At 39.1% G+C, this 27,171-nt stretch overlaps 3 protein-coding genes across 4 annotated transcripts; all 3 read left to right on the forward strand.

Moving 5' to 3' along the window:
* The first annotated feature begins 500 nt into the window (after positions 1-500).
* On the forward strand, positions 501-5,584 carry zdhhc24 (zinc finger DHHC-type containing 24). The gene is made up of 3 exons (XM_067599438.1): positions 501-1,120; positions 2,557-2,834; positions 4,031-5,584. Exons 1-3 carry the CDS (start codon positions 816-818, stop codon positions 4,321-4,323), a joined length of 876 nt encoding a protein of 291 aa, XP_067455539.1. The 5' UTR covers positions 501-815; the 3' UTR covers positions 4,324-5,584.
* Positions 5,585-5,843: 259 nt separating this feature from the next.
* LOC137189527 (protein KASH5-like) lies at positions 5,844-11,519 on the forward strand. The gene is made up of 12 exons (XM_067599444.1): positions 5,844-6,012; positions 7,208-7,255; positions 7,370-7,528; positions 8,090-8,201; positions 9,159-9,209; positions 9,475-9,552; positions 9,655-9,711; positions 9,849-9,908; positions 10,618-10,682; positions 10,785-10,920; positions 11,081-11,145; positions 11,284-11,519. Exons 2-12 carry the CDS (start codon positions 7,233-7,235, stop codon positions 11,480-11,482), a joined length of 1,005 nt encoding a protein of 334 aa, XP_067455545.1. The 5' UTR covers positions 5,844-6,012; positions 7,208-7,232; the 3' UTR covers positions 11,483-11,519.
* Positions 11,520-11,654: 135 nt separating this feature from the next.
* On the forward strand, positions 11,655-26,332 carry LOC137189524 (sodium/potassium/calcium exchanger 3-like). Of its 2 annotated transcripts, XM_067599439.1 has the most exons (18): positions 11,655-12,554; positions 12,660-13,257; positions 13,561-13,659; positions 15,806-15,882; positions 15,990-16,064; positions 17,156-17,240; positions 18,253-18,356; positions 18,502-18,576; positions 19,119-19,144; positions 19,278-19,331; positions 19,530-19,666; positions 19,956-20,125; positions 22,222-22,492; positions 23,671-23,837; positions 23,928-24,042; positions 24,767-24,879; positions 25,106-25,171; positions 25,436-26,332. In XM_067599439.1, the coding sequence occupies exons 2-18, from the start codon at positions 13,149-13,151 to the stop codon at positions 25,544-25,546; spliced, it is 1,854 nt and encodes a 617-aa protein (XP_067455540.1). In that variant the 5' UTR covers positions 11,655-12,554; positions 12,660-13,148; the 3' UTR covers positions 25,547-26,332. The 2 variants fall into 2 exon arrangements, with proteins under 2 accessions (XP_067455540.1, XP_067455541.1); XM_067599440.1 differs by having other exon boundaries at positions 11,655-13,257; positions 19,956-20,044.
* Positions 26,333-27,171: the final 839 nt, after the last annotated feature.

Consider the following 27,171-nt stretch of genomic DNA (forward strand, 5'->3'; position numbering starts at 1 on the left):
TTAAAATTTTGAAGATAATAAATACTTTTGTACTAATACAAGTCAATTATGAATGCAGGACCTTTACTCGTTACAGAGTATTTTATTTTGTTTTACTTTTTATATTGTGGTATTACTAGTTTTAGTGGTATTTTTCCCCACTGAAGAATATGTAAAATTTAATATAAATCTTACACTCTTACCAGGCACCCCATTTTCGTGCACAACCCCTAAAATAATGTACCCAAAATAAGAAGGTTACTGTTCTTCAACCCTTTAGATTACAGTCATAATCCTGGCCTCATTTAAATGGTAAATCTTTAAATTTTACAACCAGAAAGTCAGAATGAATATAAGTGATTCTGAAAATAATGCCACCAGGGCGAGAAGTGTCCCACAGTGTCGCTTAACAGGTAAAATATGCAAAAATGTCCACCATTTGAATACAAAACCACATTAAAATCCTCATTACGCGTTTATTTGTATTTTAAGGCAAGCGGAACCACATCATCTTGCTGCCTTACGGATGTATTTTCATGTAACATCTGTCACCAGAGGCTTGATTCTGTCCAGCAGCAGAGATGGTTGTAAAGAGGGAGGTTTTGTAGAGAGAATTGAGTAAAATTGCAGCTCTTATATCACAGTTATTCGTCCCGAAGATATATTAAATATTATAAATACGGTTAATTTCCCGCTAACGTCTGTAACAATGCTAATTTGACTAACTAAGCTAGCCAACGGTTATTGCGGTGCGTCGGTTAAATGAGTCCCTCTACTAAACTGATCGTCAAACTGTGAATCAAACAACAACACGTAGAGGTGAACGGGCAGAAAACATGACGAGTTTTGGCAGTAAAGTGTTTTGCAGGGTCGAGAGGTTGTGTCACCACCTCCCCGTGCTCCTCAACACCTTCCTGGTCTTCTCCATCACCGGGGAGGTGAGCTACCTGGTCCTGGTCGAGGCTCCGCTGGAGGCGGACCAACAGAAGACTGCATGGTCGGCTTTGTGGAAGGCGGTTCACCTGCTGGCCCAGTACTTCATGCTGGGAAACATCTGCTGGAACGCCATGCTCTTCCTCAAAACCAGTCCCAGCATCAAGGGGGTGTTTCTGGGAGGAGAGGGCATGGGTCAGGGGTGGAGGTGAGGGAGAACTGTGGAGGTTTTTAGCATAAGGCCTCAATAATATGGCTGTACTGTAATGATATAACTTTATATTTGCATGGCTGCCATAGTTGTACACTTAAAGGACGGGTTCACAATTTTTCAAGTCTGTTATAAAACAAGAGTGAGGAGCCGAAATGAACATTGAAACAGATTTTTTTTTGCCATAATCATTCCTCCTGTTCATACTGGCCATTAGAGAATCCCTTTATAATGCACTTACAAGCCTCATATAAGCTTCAGATAAACTTTCAAATGCATTTAAGCACAAAATGACTGTGGACACAATGTGGATTTTGGCCCCCATCACTTACATTGAAAGTGATTTGAAGAGGATCTTTTAATAGCCAGTATGAACAGGAGGAATGATTACAGCGAGGAAAACCTCTTTAAGTGTTCATATGGACACCTGACTGTTGTTGTAAGATAGACTTGACTGGAGTTTTCATGCAGCAATGCATTAAAGAAAAAAAGATAATATAAATTCCAGCAGTCAGGTGTAGTAGTGTAGTAGTAATAATGATAATAATAATAATAATAATAATAATAATAATAATAATGATAATACAACTACTTCAGCAGTACTGAATGAATAATTTGTGGTTTAATGAAATAGTGTTACACTCACATAAAGTTGGGGGACCTGCGAGGGACAGATTCAGATTCTTTGCCCCCACTTTATAATGTAGGTTTTCACAAGTTGAGAAGTACTCTCCATGGTATTGATATGAAATTTGTGGAAGCTCTCATCATGAATCAGAATACCATTAAAACATGAACAAACAGGTGACATATTTAAGGAAAATACCAACACAAAGTGTCTTGGTGAGGTGCTGGGCCTCAACAAACTGCCATAACTGCTTTTAGAGAGTCTGAATCTCCCAAAACATATTTCCTCATTCTGTGCTTTGATGATGGTGGTGGCTGACACATTGGTCAGAAATTTCTCCGTGATGTGGTGACTGCGAAGGCAATAACATATGATTCAAATCATTTTCGTACCATTGAGTGAGTCCCTGTGCCTTATGTGGCAGCCTTTGCATTTGTTGTGTTTTCTCCACTCATTTATTCAAGTTTTTCCTCTAGTTTGTCACCTGTCTGTATGTGTGTGGAAATTTTGGGGAAAGAAGCAGGAAATGTGTGACAACATAACAGCTTATTGGTAAAAAAAAGAATTTTCTAGCATGGGTAAAACGCAAAATTCTTCTTATTCACAGATGTAAAGATGTTTTAGGATGAACACATGTCAACTATTTCTATGGCCCCAACTAATGATCACAGTGTGTTTCAGTGAGATTATTAAAATTTATTTGTACTTTTAATCATTAAACTTCATGTGTGAAATGTCATTTAGGAGCATCTCTGACCATAGATAATCAGTTTTGTCCTCTCCCCCCCCCCCCCCCCCCCCACAGGTACTGTTATACATGTGAGACACACACTCCTCCGCGCTGCTCCCACTGCTACGACTGCAAAGTGTGTGTGCTGCGCCGCGACCACCACTGCGTGTTTTTCGGCCAGTGCGTGGGTTTCCGTAACTACCGCTACTTCCTGAGCTGCCTGTTGTTTATGTGGTCTGGGCTCCTGTACGCCACGCTGATGAACGCCGAGGTCTTCATTGTCATACTGAAGGAAGGCGTGACCGTGCACAGCGTCCTGCTGCTGCTCATACCCTGGATCATGCTAGTTTCAGGTACCATTTATTAGGGTTACTCCTATGTTTCAATAGGTAGAATGTAATATTTCCATTCTGCTTTTAAAGTTGAGTGAGCTGCAATGTAGAGACCAAGTATGTTAACGAAAGAAAGAATTAAAATAATCCAACAGAAATGCAACATTTGTAATATTTGCAACATTCTTTGCACTACAAAGATTTGACTTATTATTTTAATTATTCCAGAGAAATGTATTTTAAACATGACTGCACATATACAACAAAGATGTCCCTGCTTCATGCTGCATACCTCTTTTTTTTTTTCCTTGTCTGCTCTATTTTTATCTCCCATAACTCTCTTGAGAGCGAGCTCCGGTCATAGTGTCCCATTAATCACTCACAGCAGTCCACAGGGATCAGTAGTTACATTCATAAATACATGAAGATGACACATTAAAAATAGTGTTGAGTGATATGAAGATATTTACGACGATGAGATTGTATAAATGTTTTCCCATACTGTTTATAGCTTGGTATCTATCACTTTAATATCTCTGGGTGTTTCAAGCCTTTGAAGGCAGTGTTGCAAATAGAGCTGCAATGATTAGATGATTTATTGATAAGTTGATTGATAGAAAATTTATCACCAACTATTTCCATGATTGATTAACTGTTTTGAGTCATTTTTTTAAGAAAAAAATGTCCAAATTTTCTGATTCCAGCTTCTTAAATATGATTTTTTCATGGTTTATTTAGTCTTCTCTGACAGTAAAATAAATATCTTTGGGTTATGGACTGTTGTTCTGGACAAAGAAGACATTTGGGCTTTGGGTAACAGTGATCGCCATTTTTCACCATTTTCAGACATTTTATAGACCAAACTAATTGACTAATTGCTTAATATAGATAATAATTGACAGATTAATCGATAATGGAAATGATCATTAGTTGCAAATCAGGGAACAGGATTATTTGATGGCAATTTGGGATTTTTATAAGATTTTTGTACTAATGTCAGAGATGTAATTTGCCTCTTTAGTTAAAAAAAAGTGTAAAAAATGGCATTACTAGCAGACAATTGCAAACTTTAAAGGTTACTTTCTTCTTAGATCTCTTTAAATTTTAATCAAAAAGGATGCCTTCTTTATGCTCTTGATATCTGAATCTATGTCAAGAACTAATTCAAGTGTTCACCCTGTGATTAAATCAGTGTTCCCATCCCTTCTCTCTCCCAGGCCAGGTCTCAGCACGTGCCTTTGCCTTCGCCTTCATCGCTGACACGTGCGTAGTGGGCTTCCTGTTAGTGTCCGCCTTCTTCTTCTTCCATCTCTTCCTGCTGTTTCGGGGACAGACCACCAGGGAGTGGTACTCTACCCGCAGACCCTACAGCCTGGGACTCCTGGGCAACCTGCATCACACGCTGGGCGCTCGCTGGTACCTCTGCTGGCTCTGCCCGCTCATCCCATCACCTCTCCCCGGGGACGGGATAAACTTCCACGTCACAGGATCACTGGAACCCACCCGGTAACCGCTGAAAGTCAGAGTTTTATCAGCCCTTACTATGTCTTTACTTTAGTGGTGATGGGTAATATTATCGGGGGGGGGGGGGGGGGGGGCAGCAAGGAAGATCACCTCAGTTCAAGAAGTAGCTTGGGAGGGAAGAAGCAAGAATAGTTTATGGTTGTTTGGGGTGTTACTGGGTATAATGGTTTACCAGTATCTTCTTCTTGGCCTTTACCTGTGCTGCTAGTTGTGGGTTTACTATTGTGAAGATACACTGATCCTGCCTGACCTGAAGGATATCTGTACACTCAGTGAGGCTAGCCTCAGAATATTAACACAGAAATACGCAGTGTTCATTTGGAATACTGAGCACTAAAAATGTTTGTTTAAAGAAATGCTGAAAAGAGAATGTATTTATTGACTGTGGAAAAATTAAAATTTTAAATCTTCGTTAACAAGCAATCACAAACACTGACAAGAACTCTTTGGTGGCATCACCTCGAAAATGGTGGCGGCTTCTTAGCTGGGCTGTCCCCAAGGTGCCTGACCTGAAAGTCATAAAAACGTGGCTTGCACTATTCCTAGGTTCACCCGAGGATTATAAAATACACCATCATTAGACTCCTGTATGCTGTTGTGTGTTAGGTGCTTAGACCATGTTTTGCTGGTGTTTTCCACTCCGGCTCCAGATGAAGTCCTAAATGAGCTTTTTATTGGATATTGTTTACACCAAGTGGGACATTGAGAGGGGATTCACAATGATGTCTCAATTGTTAAATTACAACAATAGGACGGCATGTGTAAGCCCTGAAGAAAACAGAAATCGTACATGCTGTTGCAGTTTACAGACTAAAGTAAAGTCATTTAGTGAATAAAGTTTTTAAAATCTAACTGTCAGTTTCAGTAAGGGACTACTACAGGCAAAACCTCACCTGGAGTGTAACACTATGGCAAGTACTGACTCAAGCAACGTGTCTTACAGCTTTTAATGACAACTGGACTGTTTACCTCATTAAACTCCTTTTTTTCCATTTGCACTTTTGGAACCACTTTTAATTCTCCTGGCCTTAAAATGTAGTGACAAAATTACTTTGTTTTTCGGATGCTCTTGCTTGTTTTTGACAAAAATTATATTAAAGCCAAAAATATTGTATTGTTAATTGTTTTACTAAATATATATGTCTCTTTAATTTCTTTTCACTTTTTTTGTATTGTTTTGTTAGATCACCCCGTTTGATGTTTGATTTTGTCATTTGAAAGTGCTTAAATAAATTGTGTCAAAATTGTGTTATTTTATTATTTTCTACCACTCTTTGAACTATTTGTTTCATGAAGTTCAAATGATTTTAAATGAATATTTATTCACATTAGTGCAGATGTCATTCTGGCAGAAAAACAATTTAATAAGTAGCTACACACACCATTTATAATTAATCACTAAGAAGTTGAGATGAAAGTTTCGATAAAGAAGCAGGATGTAATTTAATACGTGGAAATGTTACCATGGAAACCTTTACGTGTTTCATTTCTGACGTCATCACAATGTAATAACCGCCGTTTTTTTCATTTCTTCATTTCATCACCAGCTAGCATTTAAACTGAAACATTACTGCCAGATAGGTGGAACCTGTCAGCTCGGGCTTTTTGCGCTTGGTTTGACAGTCTGAACTACTATTCAGTGGCAATAACTTTATTAGTGTGGATTTACTTGCTGGTAAGATTTTTTATTGTCTATTTTAAAGCTGTTATCAGTTTAAAACCGTTAGTGCGCCACTATCAAGCAGAGCAATATCAGCAGTTTGCTAACTAGCTTAACCTACGATAACTTTGAACTTCACTAACTTCAGCTAACGATACCGTGAAAGAGCTGACTTTATTTTGTCCAAATACAGTTAAAGTGTCTAAACAGTCATGTAAAATGTTAGTATTTTAGCTAGATAAAAAAAAAATACCCCAATGCTCTTTGTAAATAATAACTGTCTAACGTTAGCTATCGTCGTTAAGACGACCTCACGTTAGTAATACTATTCAAACTTTGTCTGTTTTGAGTGAACATCTCCTCGGTTGGTGTGTTTATGCTGCATCAACTGGCTTTTAGATTTTGTAGAAATGTATTATGTGGAAAGGGCGGTCAACCGGATTTTTTTCCTGATATTTATGATAACTAACGTTTGCTAGTTTAATTTAGCTAAAGATCATTTCCGTAAGAGTTAACGTTAGTTTGAATTAAACTGGTCTAAATTAGTTTTCTATAAAATATCAAAGGTGAAATCAGGCTCAGGTTTGGCAGAAATGTTTGAAAATATTATTGTGCAATACAGTTTATTTGTAGGTATTTATGCTTTCTGCAAAGTTAGATTTACAGAAAATTATGTAAGTTATGTTATAAGTTAACAGTTTGTAGAGCTGAAGTCCTTGGTTGATTAATGGATTGCTTGATCAACAAAGTTATTTTTTAACAGTTTTGATAATTAATAAATAACTAATTAAAGTAACGTAATTCTAAGAAACATGCAAATAAATCAGTGGCTCCTGTTTCTCAGATGTGAGTGTCCTTAGACTTCTATGATATTAAAATAAATACCACTAATTTAATAACTTGTTTGAACAGTTGGTCAGGAAAACTGATGGACAATTTTCATTATTTTCTGGCATTTTATTGACCACCAAACCCATCAATTAAGAAAATAATTTGCAGATTTATTAGTAATAGAAATAATGATTGTAATTGCCGCCCTAGATTACTACATCAAATACAAAGTTAGTAATGTTTTGTTTGTTTATTTGTTTGTTTTTTAAATAAATGTCATGTTTTTGAATACATGCTGTTTAGAAGAAAAATGGAAAATATATCTTAAAAGTTGTTTGTTGTTCCTCATGGTAATTTTGAACCATATGCTGATGACAAGCACCAGGAAGGAGAAAGCCAGCAAGATGGATTTCACAGAGGAAAACATGTGAGTGATGTTCACTGAAACCCACACAGGAAAAATCTTGTGGTTGAGTTACTTAGCAGCAATATATGAGGCTTTTTCTCTGGCGTGTTTGTTTGTGTGTGCGTGTTTGTGTAGGACACCAAAGGAGATGCTGGAGAAAATAGCTGAGCTTGATTACAGCCAGAGTCAGCTGAGGGAGCTGAACACTGAGATGAGGCACTGGCTAGATGTAGCAGATGATGATATGGCAGTGCTGCGCTCAGACAACACCGCTCTGAGGAAACAAGTGAAAGTGTAACTAGTCACACATTTATTCTGTCTAGTAGCAGTCCCTGTGTTGTAACTATCAGACTTCACACTGAAATTCTCTGTTAGCATAGTTCTGAGTTATACATATGTTGTGGAGTACCGCATGGTCCAATTTTTGGTTGTACTTTGCTCTCAGCTCTATTTTTTTTTAGAAAATATAACATTCTATCCTATTGATGTGAGGCTTAAAATCACTGTTCTCATTTAAGGAATTCAGAGACCTCAGTACATGCTTTTATATCTTCTCATTAAGATTGCAATTTCCTTTATGTAGGAATCAGTCATTCAGCCTATTATCTGCACCAAGAAGAGAGACTGTATCTAACCTGTACTGACCTCCATTAACTTATTATTAGCAAAATACAGAATTGATTCTTTCATTTATTTTTAAAGCACTGCATTGACTGGCACCAGTTTATAGTTTGTCAGTCAATCAGCTTGACCCATCTTTTTTCTTTGGCTTCTCAACATGATTGGTCATTTTCCGACTTAATTGTTCAAGGGTTTTATGTAGACAAGCTTGTAGATGTCTTTGTATGTCTGCAGCCTGGAGAAGATGGTGAGTGATGTTCAGCAGGTTGAAGCGGAGCCTTGCAGGTTGCTTCCGGCTGATGACCCCGATGTAAAGAGACGCAATGAAAAACATATTCAGAATCTGGTGAGTGGCCAGAAGTGTTATTGTATTATTATGTGATATCAGTAAGATATATTTAGACATAAAAATGTAACCATGTGGAAATGATATGGTATTCATTTTTTATTTTACGCAGCTATAACGGTGAAATAAGTTCAGGAAATTGTATCACTTAATTGTTTTGCTTCCTTTAAGATCACACTCGAGCTAAATCATAAAATTAAGCATATCAAAATCTGTGATATCTGGTCTTATATTATGCTATTAACATTACACATGATAAACTGCAGCTCTATTTCTTTGGTTCATTTGCGCTTCATAGGCAGAACTCATATTCTTTATTGTCAATTTTTAACTTGGACTCTGCACTCAGAGCTGACTTGAACAAACATTTGTAATTATTTTTGTAATATATTTTTCAGAAACCACTTTATTCTGGTCATTTAGTGGCAAATCGTGTCTTTTACTATAGTCTAATCTAGGTTGTAGGCCAAAGTATTTAACTTGGCCATACTGCTTTGGCATCTCTTGTAAGACCGCGCAGTATATGGCAAATATTTTACCTTTTAGATGCTTTTGTACAGCTTTTGTACCAAGAAATTCATCTAGGAGATCATGTAGAAGAGAATTCATTTCCACAAGGTTATTTGTTTCAGATTTTTAAATAAATTATGTGTTTAATCTGAAATCATGGATTGCAAGTTTGTTGATGTAAACATAAGATAGCAAATTCAAAAGAGTAATGCCAGTTAGGGATTTATTACTACAGAAGTTTGACACACATGGTACATTAATGTTATGTTTCTCTCAAAGCCTACTATGTTACAAAGAAGTTCAGACTACTTTTGAGACTTAATAACATTCACATTAACCTAAACTACCCTTATATGTAGAATTTAAACTTCAGCCAGTCAAATAGCCTGATGATTGTCATTTTAAATATTTTCAGGTGACCTTTCATGTTTTTATCTTTTTGTGTAGGAGAAGGAATACACCATTATAAAGGAACACAATAAGAAACTAACTGCGGAGGTAAGAGGTACTTTTCACATAACAACTTCAATCTGTCAACATATACTAGAGCACTGGTTACAGTGTGGAGTCACACTGTACATGCTCGGTGTAGAAAAAAGTCCTAAGAGTCCAGTGTTCTTGTGGAATCACAGCTTTACTTGGGAATGTGCTGATGGGGTTTGATCTTGTTTATTGTGATCACTTCATGTTCAGGTCAGAAGTTTTGTTTCCGAAGTGCTTTTGGACAACATTGAACTTTTATCCTGACTTGGTTCTTCTTCAGATCAAAAGCGTCCAGCAGCAAACAGAGCGGGACAAGAACAGCTTGAGCAAGTTAACTGTTGCACTTCAAACCCTCGAGGTAACACTGAATTATCACCATGAATCTGTCTCTCTGTTTATCTTACCAGTGTTGAAATTTCACCAACCAGCTCCTGTTTTGTTATGTTGTGTGTTTGTTCAGTATGAAATTGAAGAGGCTCAATTAGGGCTGCAGCACAGGGAAGAGTTAATTAATCAGGTAGGAATAGACAAGCAGACCCAAAAGTCAAGATTTTGTCATATAAATTAACCTCTCTTTGAAGTTCAACATGAACATCTTGATGTTTTTCATTATTTTGAACGTCACATTTTTTCCCTTATGTGTGTTTGTGATAGAAAAACTTGATGTTGAAGCATGCAGAGGAAACAGTAGAAGAGTGTTCTGTCATCATACAGGTAAAGATGTTCAGATCAACTGCTGATTAGTTAAAGCAGCATCAGTAGATTTTGCCACTTGGGGACAGCAGAAACATACAACATTGAGATAGTATTGTTATGAGTTGATATAGAGAACATGTTAGCAAACAGTCGCCCATTCACAGATCCAGAGGACAAAGAGCAACATGAGCATTAATTTGTAGTCCTGTTTGTCCAATATTCAATTTTTCACAAATACCTAAAGAAAATATCTAAGTCTTTAGCAACTCAATGCTCCACTGTGTTCACCAGCGGGTCACTGACTTTGTCTGTTTGCTCTTTGGTGCTGAGCAGGTGTAATATAGTTGGTTCATGAGAGCATTTTCACTAAAAACAGCTGCCTGCTGCAGTTAGAAATGAGGTTGATGAGAACAGTTAGAGAGAACCAAAACAAAGCTGTGGGCTGTAAAACCAAAACAATGAGATGAAACATGCTACATGTGATGTAACCCTTTATTCATCACTTAAATTACTTATTCTGAGGGCAAATGTCTCTTTGCATCAGTACAGAACAGAAATTCATTACAGAACACAGTGAAGACTTGAAGACTGATAGCAGATTTACAAATGTGGAATACAAGAACAAAATGTGCAATATTGGCAGCTATTGACTGCTGTCAGAGGAAGGTCTGGATGTTTTGAGCTGCTGACGTGTGTTCTGCTGTCTGACCATCTTTCTCTGCTCCAGGATCTCAAGCTGACAAATCAGGAGCTGAGGAGGCAGTTGGATAACCAACAGGATGAAGCCTCGTTGTAAGAAAAACACACAAAATTCTCTCGCTCTGTTAAAGTAATCACATACACTGAGTCATCTGTTGGTACTCATACTGCACCATGTCTGTTCCTTGTTTTTAGTGCTATTCTGAATGACATGATGGGAGAAAAGGAAGGATCACATGTTCCTCCTCTGTCGTTTGCAGAAGAAATTAAGCTGCTGGCCTCTTTAGCTGAGGTGAAAAGCAGCATGTCACACTCCACATATAGAAGACATGTAAGAACTCACTCTCCTTTGTTCAGTCTGTTGAACTTGTAATAATATTTATACACGTAATTCCACTAGTGGCCACTAGAGAACGCCACTAGAAAACTGAGGTTTGACAGTTGATGTTGAAATTAGGAGATTAGTGATGTATATCGGACTCTGTCGACAGGAGGAAACTGAGACTGAGGAGCTGCTTGTACTTGGAAGTCTGACATTCAACCCTCAGTACAAAAGGTAAAGGTTTCACACTTTGGTTTGTGATGTTTGACAAGTCTAACTATAAGAAGAATATAACCTCAAGTATCATATTTACATCTAGAGTTTTCTGTTTCCTCACTAATTATCCTCCGTCTGGTGTCTCTGTTGTTAAAGGTGTGCAGTTGCCTTGGAGACGGCTGTTCAGAAGGCAGGACTGTTGATGCTGTTCATCTTCACTCTCGCTGTTTTGGCTTTTGTGGCTTCAGGAAGCTGCGCAGGAGACTTTTTTTCCATCAACACCCTCTGGAGCAGTACACATTTGATGTTACAGCCCTACTGCAGGGTGCACTATGGAGCCCTTCCACCCGTCTGATCTAAACACTCCCAGTTATAAACATGTTAACTCTCTTCATCTGGCTGATTTTGTTTCCATCCATTATCTATACCCGCTTATCCTGTGCAGGGTCGTGGTCTTGTAGTTGAATATTAATGTGTTTTCTACTCTGAAGTCTAAAGTTTTTTACAAATATTTTCATTTTTACAGAAATGCTAGCAAAAAATTGCATTGCACATTAATTAGGAATTTGGTAAAAAGTTAAAATTGTTTTATAGCAGTGAGTTTAGTTCAGAAAGATATGTTCATATTATATAAATGACTATTGAGTGGGTGACAATTCATGCAATTTGATTGCAAACACTGAATTCAGAAACCTGTGTGAACTGGATATTTTGACATACAGTAACTTGCTGGAAACCTTTAGTGAAAAAGTTTAGTTTTCCAACAGAAGACATATATTGAGTTGTCCCAGTAGGAACAGCTCAGGTGTTACTAATAACAACTATTGAATTGTCCTGGTAAGCCACATAGTGTGATGGTGATCCAGTACACACAATACCAGAACCCTGAACCTGAACCAGCTAAATGGAATTCAGTCATCATTAGTTTGATCACTTAAACCTGTGATTTTCCTGCTGTGACACAGCAGCATGTTTTCTGTTAAAAAATCCAACAAGCTTCATTTTGGTTTAGGAGAAATAATATATGAAATATTTTTAAATCAGAAAAACAAATGTCAAAAGTAATCAAAGATGTTTGTGTACAACGTTAGGATTTTATTTACTTCTGATTGAAGTTTTACTCAGAAAATCTGTCCCAGCTGCTACAGCAAGATGTCATGTGACTTAAATTATTGCAGTCACATGTTGATTCTTTCATGTATTAATTCACAAGAGATGGGTAAAATAAACAGATTAGCTAATAGTTTATCTCCTGTTGTGAAAACTGTCTTGGCCTCACCTCTTCCAGGCTTTACCTCATTAGACCCTAATTAGGAAGAGTGATTAGTTAAGTTGGTGTTAACTGCATAATCAAACCCTTTATTTTTCATTACAGCAAGCAAGACAGATCAACCATGACAACTTCAAGCAATCCAGGCTGCAAGAAAGTCAGTTATTGATAACTTTTAAGACACAAAATAGATTTTATTATTCATTTTTATTACTTGCATGTTAAAGTGTGTCCATGCCTCCATGCCTTCCCATGCTGCCAGTCGCTCCAGTCGCCCCACCCAGCTCAAGGCGCTCCCTGGTGGTCTTGTCTGTGACTCCAGGAAAACACCTCCTCCCGGAGTGAAAAACATTAAAGAAGGGGAGGAGGGACCAGATTTAGGACAGGAGGGATGTGAGCACGGTCTGAATCGAGGGATATTTTTATATAGGAGGAGCTGGCGGCTGACTCGTTGTCTGTGTTTCTGCTGGAGCTTTTAGTTTCTGGACGCGGATGCTGCGTTGGAGCGGACTGACTGGTGCAGGATGCTGAGATGCTGATGACAGGCCGAACCTCTTTGACAGAATCCTGGATCGTGGATGGAGCCCAAAGCCAAAACAGCTGAAAGACGATAAATCAGAAAGAGAAAGCAACAGGCCAGTCGGATCCAGTCCGTAAGCAGGATATCATCAGGCCGGCGGTGTGTGAGGGAGCAGCGGCGGCGGCGGCATGTTCTGAGCGGAGAGCCCGGCGAGCGGCGGCGGCTGGCGGGATGAAGGCGCCGAGGAGACCGAGGCAGACGCTGCTCCTCCCCCGGCTCTGCTTCTGCGGAGTCGGTCTGGTCGCAGCCGCCTGGATCCTTCACTTCGATGATGTTACAGGTGCTTGTCGAAAATTATTACTTGAAACTTCTATGATTTGCATCTTTAGTAGGATTATCTGTTACTAAAGCTGTCTGTAACCGTGCTGTTTATTATTTTAAAGCATTATGTTGTAACAATATAATAATAATAATATAGATAGGCTAATAACGAGTAATGCAGTGAGTGAAGGGTTTTTTTTATAAACTCACCATGTTTCACAAACACATTGGTGCTCATTCTGTAAAAAAAATCCATACATGAAAATAATAATGAATCAGTAGGTTTAGTGTATGTAATTATATGTAAATAATCCCTTTATAGGCTCCCATGGACCCACTGTGAAGGGTGGCATCTCCTTTTCCAAGAGAGAGCTCATCCAGCCGAAAGATGACAACAATCAGTCCAGGGACAGTAGAACTGGTGAGACATGCTGCCCCGTGTTTATATGTGTGTATGTTTATATGAGACAGGAGAGACAAAAATAGAAAAAAACACTCACAAAGTCACTTGTGAGCATGAAGACCCGGTGACATTTCAACCATTAAAGATTAAAGTTTGGATATTCATGCAGTAATGAATGTGTCGTCACAGTAACATCATTCTGTGTGTTTAGTGTGCCGAGGCAGCGCGAGCGTGTGCGATCTCCTCTGTGCATCGACCCACCTCCCCAGTCTACCTCATTCTTCATTTCTTCAAACTCTGCACATCTAGATGTTTAAACACAGTTAGGCCTTTGAGGGACATGGTTGCTAGGAAACTGAATGTTGAATTTCTGGTTGGATGCCGTGTACATCTGGAGCTGTTCAAAGTGCCTGCCCTGTCGTAATGACCTGCTGATTAGTACCCTCTCATCAGCAGCTCGCATGCTTGGATCTATTTAGCTGTTTGAAAGACTAAGAGAGAGACATGGTGATGAGAGTCTTACAGTCTGATGCTGAGATGAGGAGATTTTGAAGCCAATTATAGAGAATATATTGAGCTGTATATCAAAAAAAAAAAAGGTTTTCCTGACCTGCTGCCTCGGGGAAATACAGTGCAGACTCAAACTTAAAGGCCTCAAAGACATTTTCTTTCAGTTACCGTATAGCTATTTTCAAGGATATTATCTTTTTCTTGATGATAAAAATATATCGTTTGATCAGGGTGTCCAAACAAAATCATGTGACATGTTGTCATAAAATCGCACCATATCTGTGTCCCCGTCGCTACACGTGATGCGTGTTAGTCTCTGACTGCACAATGTTCCCTCTGTGCAGAATCTTATCCACTTTTGTCACACTTGTTTCACTCGGCTGTTTGTGACCTTCATCATCTGTGGCGGTATTAGAAATCCTGTCTCACAACTGAATCAGAAAACCTTGTGGGTAAAGTCATTTGGGAAGCAGCTTCCCAGATTACTGCCGTGCGCTGCCTCATAATAAAAGCTTTTTTTATGGCGCAGTGAGTCGTGGCGTTTGTTTGAGCTGATGCGCAAGACAGCACATTCTAGGAAAACATTACCTTGCAGCTAGAAAGAGGATGATTGTGATGCATTATCTAAACCAGCCAAAATAAATGCTTGTTAAGGTTAAAGACCCCCCTGCAGACACGTTTTAAGATGTGGAAGATAATCTGCTTTGAATGATATGTTGTGTCTGATATGGTTTTTCCACTAAAAGTTCAATATCCTTGTTAAAAATACTTTAAATGAATTCTCCCTCATTGAAAAGTCCAGAATCTATGAATATCTAAATATTTCAAAAGTGTAACAGTTTGATACAAGACGTCTCCTACTTTACTGTGAAGTCCACTCTCAGTGTATGTGAAGTAGAGGCTTCAAGTTTCCACATCACACTTGTGCAAATTGCATATTGGACCAGGATTGGCTCCAAACTAAGTGTCACAAATCATGCTCACATGTACGCACCTTTAACTCAGATTTAAGGCGAGCGCAGACAAAACGTTCAGCAGATGAATGTGGCTGCACATCATTCTGCACAGTGAAGCTCAAACATTCAACTGAAGGAACGAGAAGAAAAGCACATTTTTGACTAGAGGGGGACTTTAAATTCTTAAGAGTCGCTGCCTTTTGGAAGAGGTGGAAAAGAACATAAATATAATAACCAGGGTGTAGGTGGAATGAAGAATAGTGAGAAGTCACAAGAGGAGTGATGTCAAAGAAAATGAGCGAAAAACTGAATTACAACTGAACTGGTTTAGTCACGAATCCACTAAAAAACATGAGTGGGATTTAAGATGAATTTGAGAGATGTGCTCTGATCATGTAATGCCTTGGATGTGAAAAGTAAATATTTTAAATCTAAAAGTGATAAAAACAACAAAGAAAAAGAGAAAGAACAGCAGCAAATACTCACAACTGAACTGTAACAAAGGCATTTCTGCTTGAAAAATTCATCAATTATGAAAATAGTTGCTGATTAACTTTCTGTCCATTGACTAATAAATTAATCAACATCATCGTCATTTATTTTCCTCTAGTTCAGGGTCTGCTGTTTCTTGTTTCTCTAAATGATTTAAACCTCCCTCATTAAATTCATCATGTTCTCTCTATCCATCTCTTTCTCAGCTATCAGTGAGTTTCCTGAAGACATCTTTACTCTGGAGCAGAGGAGACAGGGAGCGGTACTCCTTCATGTTCTCTGCGTGAGTGCTGGAATTTAAGCCAAGAATTTGAAAAGCTTCGTTTTGTTGCGTTAAAGCTCACAGAAACACAAACCTGGACCTAATAATGTGTCTCCTGTACTTCACAGGCTATCTACATGTTTCACGCGCTGGCCATTGTGTGTGATGTTTATTTTGTGCCATCACTGGAAAAAGTATCAGAGGTATGAACTAACATTCATAATGTTGTTGAGAACACAATAATAAGACATTAAGTGTCATTTTTGGGCTTGATTTAGTTGCTGTTTTGGAGCTTTTGATTGCATCACTTGATCTTTTTCAGCAGCTGGAGATTGCCCTGTCGTCATGTAATTGTAGATGTTCAAAGTTCTTCTGAGGAAGATCATGTGATATGATTGAAAGCTCCATAACAGCTACAAATGGACGATGTGGTGACATTGTTTGGCTAACTGCTGTTTGTAAGGTCAATAATGAACTTTCAGCTTCACCCTGATAAAGGTGATAATCCTCAGGTGCTAATCTGAATTATACCAAAGCATCAGTGTGTTTTCTGAACCCCAAACTATTTAAAGTCACAGTGAAAATGCAGTAAGAGTGTATTTAGTTTCCATACTGTGACTTATTTCCAAGTGAAACAGAGTGAAAAACTAACACAGGGACATGGGATAAGAACTTGAACAATATTTCATTTCCCTGTATATTTAAAGCATTAAGCCAGCATGATTCTATATTTTTATTATTGTCAACAAATTCCATGAAAGACCAAAACCAACAGTGTGTCTGTCCGTCTCTCAATACTCAATCACTTCCAAAGCCTGTCTGTGGTCCTCAGACCTAAGCCCATTTATAAAGCAAAGACAAAAAAGGAAAAAAACAGCTCACAGATATATAATTTCATTTTAAAAAACACAGTAGATTTTCCTAATACAGCTGGAGACTGTAGTTTTTCTCACACAGGAGTAAATGCTGCATATTTTCTGCTGTGGGTTACTAAGCATTTGGTGTATTCGTGAGTATCAACAGCAGCAGGATGGTAAATGTCAGGTCGACTCAAAATAAACTACAGTGCCCAAGTTCATCATAATCAAGGAACCAGTGCAACAGTGTAGCTCACTGGTGTGTTTATTAGTTTTCGGACAACAGTGGAGGTCTACAGCACAAAGGAATAAGTTATCAGGCTTTCACAGGCAGTACTTGATTTATTTGTTTTTTTTCATGCAGTTTGTTAGCAATAAGAAAAATGTCGAATATCACCTTTTAATTTAATGAAACTCATCTGTCTCTGTCCCTTTAGAACCTTCAACTCAGCCAGGATGTTGCCGGGGCAACCTTCATGGCAGCTGGGAGCTCCGCCCCCGAGCTCTTCACCTCTTTGATTGGTCAGTCTGATGCTCATCTAATCAATTACTCACTCTAACGGGTTGTCACAATGATTGCTCCATCGGCACTCCAATTACCTGCAATCACATAAATCTTCACCTGATTAGGACTGAGAGGAGTCAAGTGTACGCAGGGAGCAGCACTGATTGGCTGCTTTCCAACATTAACTAGACGTGAACAAAGACGACGAGTGCGTTTCATTTTGCTTGATGGTTTGCCAGCTCACCTGCAAATTACCTCTGACCCAGATGTTCTCACAAGCTGTTTTTTCACAATTGAATAAGGCTTTTGGAAAAAATTCTATACTATAAAAGGAAAACAATGTGTCTCCAAATTTGGATTTTGAATTTTTCAGATGGACTAAAGCATTCCTTTACAGGTTGAGTAAATCCTCCTACTTCTTAAGCTAAATAACACATTTAAGACTGGTTGAACGTTGCACTGTCACAAAGCTGACAGCAAGACTATTTTTCTTCAGACAAAAGAAGGATGAACAACAGTAGTTTGAAACTGGAACTTGGAAATAGTGTCAGGGATTTACAGCAGAAACAATCAAAAAGGTTACAGGGATTGGTAAACACTGCCTGGGGGACTCAACTCTACTGTCTTTTGATAGAAGACACAAGGTACAGTTGATTAAAACGTCATTGAAACTGGAAGAAACTGAAAGAATGAAAACTCTGCTTCTAAATTCATGTGTCTCAAAGAAGTTTATAAATCCTTTCATATATCACCTCTGAAAAAAAATATTCCTCATAAGGAAAAAAAGACTGTTTGATAAGTATCAGAGTGACTTTAGGCAATATTCACACAGTCAGTAGTATAAGATTAAAGACGTCTGCTCAGCCCCTGTGGTTATGAACTGAAGACACAATATTTCTATTTGAAGGAGAGATATTATGTACAGCTAGGAGGGAGATACAATCCATCATTTCTTGCACTGTTTCACATCATTGCTAAATTAATTGTTTCTGATGATTTATGGCTTGCTCTTTCTTTCTTTGTTTTTAGGAGTGTTTATCACGAAAGGAGACGTGGGTGTGGGAACTATCGTGGGATCGGCTGTGTTTAATATCCTGGTCATCATTGGCCTCTGTGGCATCTTCTCCGGACAGGTACGTACGCTGTGTCCTGTTTCTTTCAGCATAAACACTCTCTTTTTGTCCCAGACTTTGATCGCAGGATTACATGTTTCACCATCTGCCTGATCTGACTCTACATCCCATGTACAATGTGTGTGTGTGTGTCTGCTTTCTCCAGCCGATCTCTCTGAGCTGGTGGCCTCTGTTTCGTGACGCTGTCTTCTACATCTTGTCCATCTTGGTGCTTATTCTGGTGAGAAATCTTGAATATCCTGGCAATAATATAACTGGCAAGTCCTTCATGTTTCATGTAATTTCTCGTTTTTTCAGTTGTAATTATGCACTGACCCAAATACAGAATATGCAGGAATAAATATGATCCCCTAAGAAATCAATTTGTTTTCAACCTAAACTGCAACTTATATCTGTCCATCACAGTATAGGACTAGAATAAATAAGGTGGGACTTATTAAAAAGGATTGTTAACACATAACACACACACAAGTCCTATAGTCTTCTTGCGTGCTCATGTATGGGCTTAAATTATGATGTTTCTTTTGATAAGTAATAAATGTGTCAACATTAATGCAAGAGGCATTGATCTCATGTTGCAAGTTGCAGTTTGCATGTTGCACATTGGGTGAAAGTACTTATAGGCCAAAGTATACACTTTAATAGATATATCGATGAGAAAAAATGTGCAGTTTCTTTTACTGTTTTCTGTTTCTTTTGATAGGATATGTAAAAAGTGCATGTTTGCAATGTAATTAAAGTATATGTTAATTATATTTGCAGGTGATCTATGATGAAAAAGTCCTGTGGTAAGACTGTGATGAAAAGCTTTTAATATTTCAGCAGCCTGTGTTGTTTTGTTATCAGATCTGTTTTCGAGACACAGTCGCAGACTGTCATTGTGATGCATGTGGAGTTTATGAACGTGTTTATGTCTTGCAGGTGGGAGACCATCATCCTGATCTCTATGTATGGAATCTACATAATCATCATGAAGTAAGTCTCATTCTCTCACTCCAGTGTTGTTTGTATCAAGCCACTAAACGATTTATAGGCAACAAAAACACTATATCTCTCAAGCTTTAATGCCGGTGTGTGTGTGTGTGTGTGTGTGTGTGTGTGTGTGTGTGTGTGTGTGTGTGTGTGTGTGTGTGTGTGTGTGTGTGTGTGTGTGTGTGTCTGTCTCTTGTGTAGGTTCAACAGATCTCTGTGCAGCCTGGTAGAAAGACACTGCAGCATAGCAGGTCAGCCATGTCTGAGCGGCCTGCGGCGGACGACTGCTGTCGGAAACATTGGAGACTGTGACAACGACATGGTGCCGCTGAAGCCAGGTACATGAGTCTGTTTCTGTTTGTAAATGTGCATCAAAAACATCAAAGAATTCTCTCAGTTTCTGAGCAGCGTTCAACAGACCTAGTGACACAGTTTAGGCTGCCAGTCAAACCCATTTCTGTTCCCCGTGTGGATTCTCAACCGGCTGAATTAGAACTAGACCACTTTGATGGACAAGCTTTTTATCACTCTGTCCTCTTTGTCTCCTTCCTGTTTGTCATTCTCTGTCATTCTTTTACTAATTTGATCTGTTCTTTCCTTCTAAAATCCGCTCATCTCCTTCCTCAGACTCGTGCGTGGTGGCCGGTCAGGACTCCGGGGTTGTGATGGTGGATGAGCTGATGAACCTGCACCCCCACCAGCTCTCCTTCTCAGAGGCAAGCCTCCGTCTTCTCATCACCCCGCATTTCCCCCCCTTCACCCGCTTGCGCATGGCAGGACGCATGGTCATCAACGAGGTACACTGTACGCGCTCTCACCCTTCACCTAACGCCAAGTTCCCCTGGTTTTTCGGCTAGGTTGGTGGGTATTTAAATGTGCTTGTGCAGCATTTTAAGTGTCAATATGTCACTGTCAAATTAATTGTGACATCTTAATAAGACCACAAGGGAGACAAATGTGTCACATCAGTGGTACTCTTAGTGGTAATGTTTCTAAAAAAGTCCCTAGGAGCGTCCTGGTGTGCACACATGTACTTTATACTGCAATCGCAACATCCCTAGTTCTATTCAAGTTCTATTGTATGTCAACCCCCACCCCACACACACACACACACACTCTGTCTTTCTCACCATTGGTTCCCGTCACCTCTCCACTATGCTACAAAAATTACTCAAAAGACCAAATCTCTCTTTAACCCATTTTTCTTTGACTTCTCCTACAATCTGCCCTCAGGAGAGACTCTGATTTGTGCTGGAAGAAAAGTGAAGCTGTTTATTTTAAAGACAAAAAGCAGCAAACAGCAAATTTCTAGAGGAATCGAGCTTAATATTGACGGCAGTTTAGAGGCTAATAAAAAATGTTATTCATCTTGGTCTCATTTGTTTATTTTAATTACATTTGTAGTCATTATATTTCAGCCCCTCCAGGATTTTGCAGTTGTTGTTTTTTTATTGCAGCCAAAAATGTTTGATTTTGCAGAGGCTTTTCTCAAAAAGTGCTCTCATTCCAGTAAAATTGCAGGAATTGGGAAAAATTGCAAGCAAAATAAATAAATAATGCGATTTGTTTAAAAACTACTACCGATGATGTGTCCTATGTGATCACTTCTTTCGATAAAAAGTGTGATACTGCATATCACAGAAAAACAACTACATTTCAGTGCTAATATTTAAATGTATTTTCTGAACATGAGAACAATAGACTCAAAGTTATATAAAAAGAAAATACTGTTCTTGAGCTCCATTTATAAGCCTTTATTAAATAAGATTTCACCTCAACATTAGCATCAAATAAAGTCAGTCAAAAATGCCATTAAAATAAATCCATTAACATAAAAATAGAGGTTAATTTCCAAAGTGTTTGAGGTAGATCATGTCTTTCTTTACTGTCTGAACAACATCAACTTGTATTCTTCTGACTCACTGAATGCAAACCTCATGTGGGAACATTCAGGAATTGTTTTGCTTGGTCTATGGCATCATTTTTGTTTTTCCATCCTCCACCTGAATGCACTGCGATGACTTAAGTTACCACAACCTGAAAATATGACTATTGGTCCAAATCACAAGCGGACTGTTTATTTGGCCACTGCAAGTGGAAAGCTTGTGGTAATTTAACAAAATTGCAAGCTTTTAGCAAATATTGCCTGGATTTCTTGAATTTATGTAAATTATTGCAATCGCAATTTCCTGGAGGGACTAATATTTATGGATGTTAAAATACTACTCATTTTGTACAGTAGTTTGGTAAATAGTGGAGATGCACCGATCTGATATTGACCTTATTTAGCAGATCCCAATGAGTTCTATGCAGTGAGATTTTAAATTTGGGGGAAAGGAGAACACTGGTATCAATCAGTACTCAGTATGTCAGATGACTTGAGGTATCAGGAGAGAAAAAGTTGGATCCCTTGTTAATAGACAGAAAGATGAGGAGAGAGATCTTGGCTTCCATATCCAAAAATATCCTGTAACTGTGGAGACCATCTAATAAGCTCACAAAGAAAACACATGCACACACACACACACACACATACACACGGAGTGCTGCCTAATGCATGATATTATCCCCGACACAAAAGCAGACAGGAACTCAATCTTCAGATCTGCTTCCTCACACTCTCCTGCATGTGTGCTTGACATTTCCAAAGCCAAATTAAAGTGCGACTGCCAAATCTGCCCCTGCTCTCTGCCATGCCCCCAATCAGCACTTTCCAAATCCCCTCTGGTGAATGTGAGGACATGCCTGGCTGCCTAACCGCTCCTCCTGCCAACTCTCATATTGTTAGCTGCAGTAAAGTCAGAGATGATTCATATAAGCCCGTCGTGTTTCTCATTTTGTCTTTACTCTTTCCTTTCCTTCGCTCTGATGTCACCCCTCTCTCCCGCAACAGAGGCAGAGGCTGATCCGGGCTCGGGTCGGCCCTGAAGACGGGGGAGCCTTAGGGGAGGAGGGCGTGGGTGGTAGCGGGACGTGGGGGAGGGAGAATGGGACGGTGGCCGAGGGAGACAGGCCGCCGCTGGGGGGAGAGAGGGAGAGGGCTAAAGAGACGGGGCGAGAGACGGGAGGGGGAGCACAGCCTAAAGAGGAGGAGGATGAGGAGGAGGAAGAGCAGGAGGAAGGAGAAGAGGAGAACACTCCTTTCAAACCTTTCATCATACCAGGTGAGTGGTTAATGAAAGTACACAAATGCAGAGGCTGAATGGGATTTTAGATGTTTATGTCACTGTTGGATCTGTCACAGACAGACCCACAGTAGTCTTAGACTTCTATCTAATTTGATATTTTTCTTATTATTCTCAAATCCCATGAAAAGATCAAAACCAAACAATAAATTGATCCTATCAAGCCTGATATATCTTCCTCTGTGCCACAGAACTCCATTGTTGTCCAAAAAGTAATAAAAACACAACACACCGAAGAGCCACACTGTTGCTCGGGGTAACTGTTGTTTATTTCGAGTCAATCCAACATTTTTTTATTTAACCAGGAAGTCTCCTGAGATACACAAGCTCTTTTACAAAGGAGACCTGGCCAATATGGCACTTCACTGTTTAAAACAATTACATTCCTCATGAAACACACACTGTCCTGGTGCCCAAAAATAAGGAAAGTCAGGAAAATAAGGACTATAATGCTTAAAAGATTGTCTGCTTGTTTTTAAATTTTAATGAGGCACCTCTGGAAGTGCAAAAAGAGACTCAAGTTTTAGGATTACACACATCTTTAACATCTTTCTACAAAGAAAGAGTTGTACTCTACTAACTATAGCTAAACAAATCTTGCAGGTACTAATTAACAACTTCTGGGACAAGTTGCCATAGTAACAAGTAGGTCTTAACCAATCATAATTCAGCCTTAGGAAGGAGGAGGTTCATTAATATTCATATTTATTCAATAAGCAAGTTTTATACTCATTAATATCATTTATGTAACTGGCCTCAGGACATGATGATGTAATCTGTTGACATCTAGAGATGTTTTCAGCAGCCAGTAACTAGCTACTTTCTATGAAATAGTGCTGACAACACTGTAACCTAAATTTCAGTCTTCTGTACAGTTAAAAGTTGTTTTGTGATTTCATGCTGCTGTAGAAAACATTTCTGCTTCCTGCTTCACCTGTTTAACATGTTTTCCGCTGTAATAGATGCATTTATTGCTAATGGAGCTAATTAAAAAAAGATAAGAGGAAGACTCACAAATACTTCCTCATCCGTCGGTGTGACATTAATCATTTATTTAAAAGATCTGTAATGATCCCTGTGGGGAAATGTGTGTGTGTGTGTGTGTGTGTGTGTGTGTGTGTGTGTGTGTGTGTGTGTGTGTGTTATAATGTCCTCAGATGGTTGGTGTGTGCGTGTGAAGTGGCTGCTCTCCTGGCCGGTGAGCGTCCTGCTTTACTACACCGTGCCCGACTGTAACCTGCCTCGGTGGGAGCGCTGGTACCTGCTCACCTTCCTGTCCTCCACGCTCTGGATAGCCCTCTTCTCCTACCTCATGGTCTGGATGGTACGAAACACACGCACGCACCCGCACACACAAACACACCCACAAACACACACACATATGAATATAAACAGCCTCTGTATCTCTGTCCAGGTGACTATAATCAGCTACACACTTGGAATCCCGGACGTCATTATGGGGATCACCTTCCTGGCAGCCGGCACCAGTGTCCCTGACTGCATGGCCAGCCTCATCGTCGCCCGGCAAGGTGTGTGTGTGTGTGTGTGTGTATGTGTGTGTGTTTGTGTTAACCCATCTCAACACATATTTACACTGTTGCTTGTTTATACATTGTGATATGTTACAAAACAAAATCAAAATATTGCACCTGAAGGTTAATTTGGTTTCATTTGAGAAAACAATCTTAACTCAAAGTCCGTTAACTAGCTTTTTCTGGAGCTTTTAATCGTGTCTTGTGGTCTGAATCAGGAGTCAGCTGGAGTTATCACAGCTGAAAGTGTTGGGAAAAGCTAATAAATGGACCTTGATTGAAGATTTGTTTGGTCTTACTAATTAAAACTTTTACATGACGTCTAGGGCTTTCATTTTATGTAACTACCCTTTTCTGTAAAAAGCAGAAACAAGAGATAAATAAATAAATCTGCAAAAGTGTTTACACACGTTTTTGTTTTCTATCTGCAAAAACATTTCATGACATATTTTTCTTCAACTTTGGGTTGACATTTTGGAAGAAAAAAAAGCATCATCCCTTCATTACCTTTTTATTTGTATCACCATACATACACATCCGTACATAACACCTTTATGAACTACATTTAGCTTGAGATTCTAAGATGTCACATCGCTTTTAGTGCATCGTTTTATGTCTTTGTATGTTCACCACAGGAAATCAGGATGTAAAAATGTGCACAAAGTCCTTCCTTCTAATGATAATAATTGTGTGTGCAAACATACATGTGTGTTTGTTGCAGGCTTGGGTGACATGGCCGTGTCCAACTCCATCGGCAGTAATATCTTTGATGTGCTGCTGGGTCTTGGCTTCCCCTGGGCACTGAGGACTCTCATTGTCAGCTACGGATCAGTGGTAACACCAGCTGCTTTCACTAGCAAATATCTTACCCAACAGCATTGAGCCATGATCCTAAAAACAAAGCGATATCCCCACTGGTGTTCTCCTTACACAAAGCAAATTACTATAGAAGAACAAAATCACTAATAGATAAAAAAAAATATCTTTGTAAGACATGGAATTAAACATAAAGAGATGTTAAAACAACATGTTAATGTTCAGTTTTATGTGATTTTTTTAGGTGACAATCAACAGTAAAGGTCTGGTGTACTCAGTGATCCTGCTGTTGGCCTCAGTCACACTGACTGTAAGTAGATCTCCACCGTCCTCCCTAACTGACCACTGCTGTGAAAAATTGATCAAAGAATTAATCTTCAGAGTGTGACATCAGCTGCCTGTTTTTCCTCACTTGTGATCATCTTATCTGGGGGGAAGGGGGGGGGGGGGGGGGGGGGGGGGGGGGTTCGGCCTTTGACTTTGTTCTCAGACTCTGGAAATGGGAAAGGTGATGAAATTGGAAATTAAATCTTGGCTGCAGCGACGTCACAGTGACTCTATCTCCGTCTTTCAGGTCCTGTGCGTCCATCTGAACCGCTGGAAGCTGGACCGCAGGTTGGGACTCTGTCTCCTGCTGCTGTACGCCATCTTCCTCCTCTGCTCCATCGGCTTTGAGAGACTGTAGAGGACACACACACACTCACACTCGCATACACACACACATACATACACAGTCGTACAAATGGTGTATGGTAAAACACACGGACTTATAGAAGTAGTCCAACTTGTTTTCCACTTTTCACTGCTGCCATTATTAATCAAGTGTGACAGACAGGTGAGTTTCATTTCATTTCACGGTGGCTGTACATGTTCGAGCTGCCCGAGATCTACATTGTTTACCTTTGATAAATGAGTATTTTACATAGTTTTGTACCGAGCACCTCCAGCCCAGATTTTACACCCAACTGTTAATGCACTGTATCTCACAACAAATTTATAAAACACTGGATTTGTATTCTACCTACAGTACTATCTTTGCACCACAAGGTGTTATTCTGAAACCAAGAAAAAATCCCAAAAGTGTATTCGTTTACTATTACTGTAACTGCCACAAGTAACCTCAAAGACCAGATGATTATACATGTAAGTTTCTATAGTTGCTTCTTAGTCAGTGCAGTTATTTTATGTATAGTTTAATGTCAAGTTTTCATCACGCCTTTGTGTGTATTGGTGTGTATTTTCCTGGCATAGCATGGCTGATCATCACGCTCCAGATAATTGCACTAAGCCACTGTTGTCTTGGCCTTGTACATAACGTAGGCCCCCTCTTTCCTAAAAGCTTCTCAGCACGTCATGTTTTTGTGCTGGAACGGAGGCGATTGTACGCTACGAGGTGTTTTTTGAATGTTTGTGTTTGGCGAGAGTCCCTGGGTGTAAGTTGTTGAGTGCAATAAAACGCTGTGTCCTGTGAGATTTCTCCTGTACTTTTCACACGGCTGCTCTAACTGATGATCTTTTTGAAATTTGCCCCACTTGCACTTGAATTTAACGTGGTAAATTTGACAAGAATCAGACAAGACGCACTTTAGGAATCGATCCAAAGTAGCGTGGATTTCAACAGAGGGCTGTTATGTTTTTTTATCTGCTGAACTCCAAACAGTGTCTGCATTTACTCCATCAAATGTATCATCAATTACATGATTAAACCAAAGGAAAGCAAAAAAGATGCATGATGTGTTAAAACTATACTTAAAAGAAGCACATTTCAGTATCTTTTATAAAGTTGTATAGTTAAGCGAGACGTCTCGTCCATCAGGTTTTCAGTGCAGCTAGTCGCTACAATAGCTATTTCATAGACAAAACACATTTTCAACAAGAGTGGAGGAGCTAATCACAGAGACATGCTGCTGTAGTAATAAGACATGTTGACTCTGGCCTCAGTGGTTGGGAAGTATTGTCATAAACATAAAGGATGATGACTGAAATAACTTAGTTAAACAAATTCAGCCTATTCTTCCACTGAGATTAACCATATATTGATAAAACAAAACAGTCCAGACAGTATTTACTCCTCATATTAACAGAAAACTCCACCTCAATCTAAATTGCAGCTCTCAGATCATGTTTGAGCCACGTCTGAGCTCTTTTGTGGATGAACTAATGGTGAAACAACACACAGCTTTTATTTAACATTTAGTAGAAACATCCAGTTACGTTTGAACCCCTAAACTTTGGGCACTATGTGTTAAAAGGGTTTTATCTCCTCACAGTTCTTTCCATGTTAATATAAACCTACTCAAATTAAAGCTG

The sequence above is a fragment of the Thunnus thynnus genome, chromosome 9 (assembly GCF_963924715.1).
Source record: "Thunnus thynnus chromosome 9, fThuThy2.1, whole genome shotgun sequence".
Taxonomy (NCBI): Eukaryota; Metazoa; Chordata; class Actinopteri; order Scombriformes; family Scombridae; genus Thunnus; species Thunnus thynnus.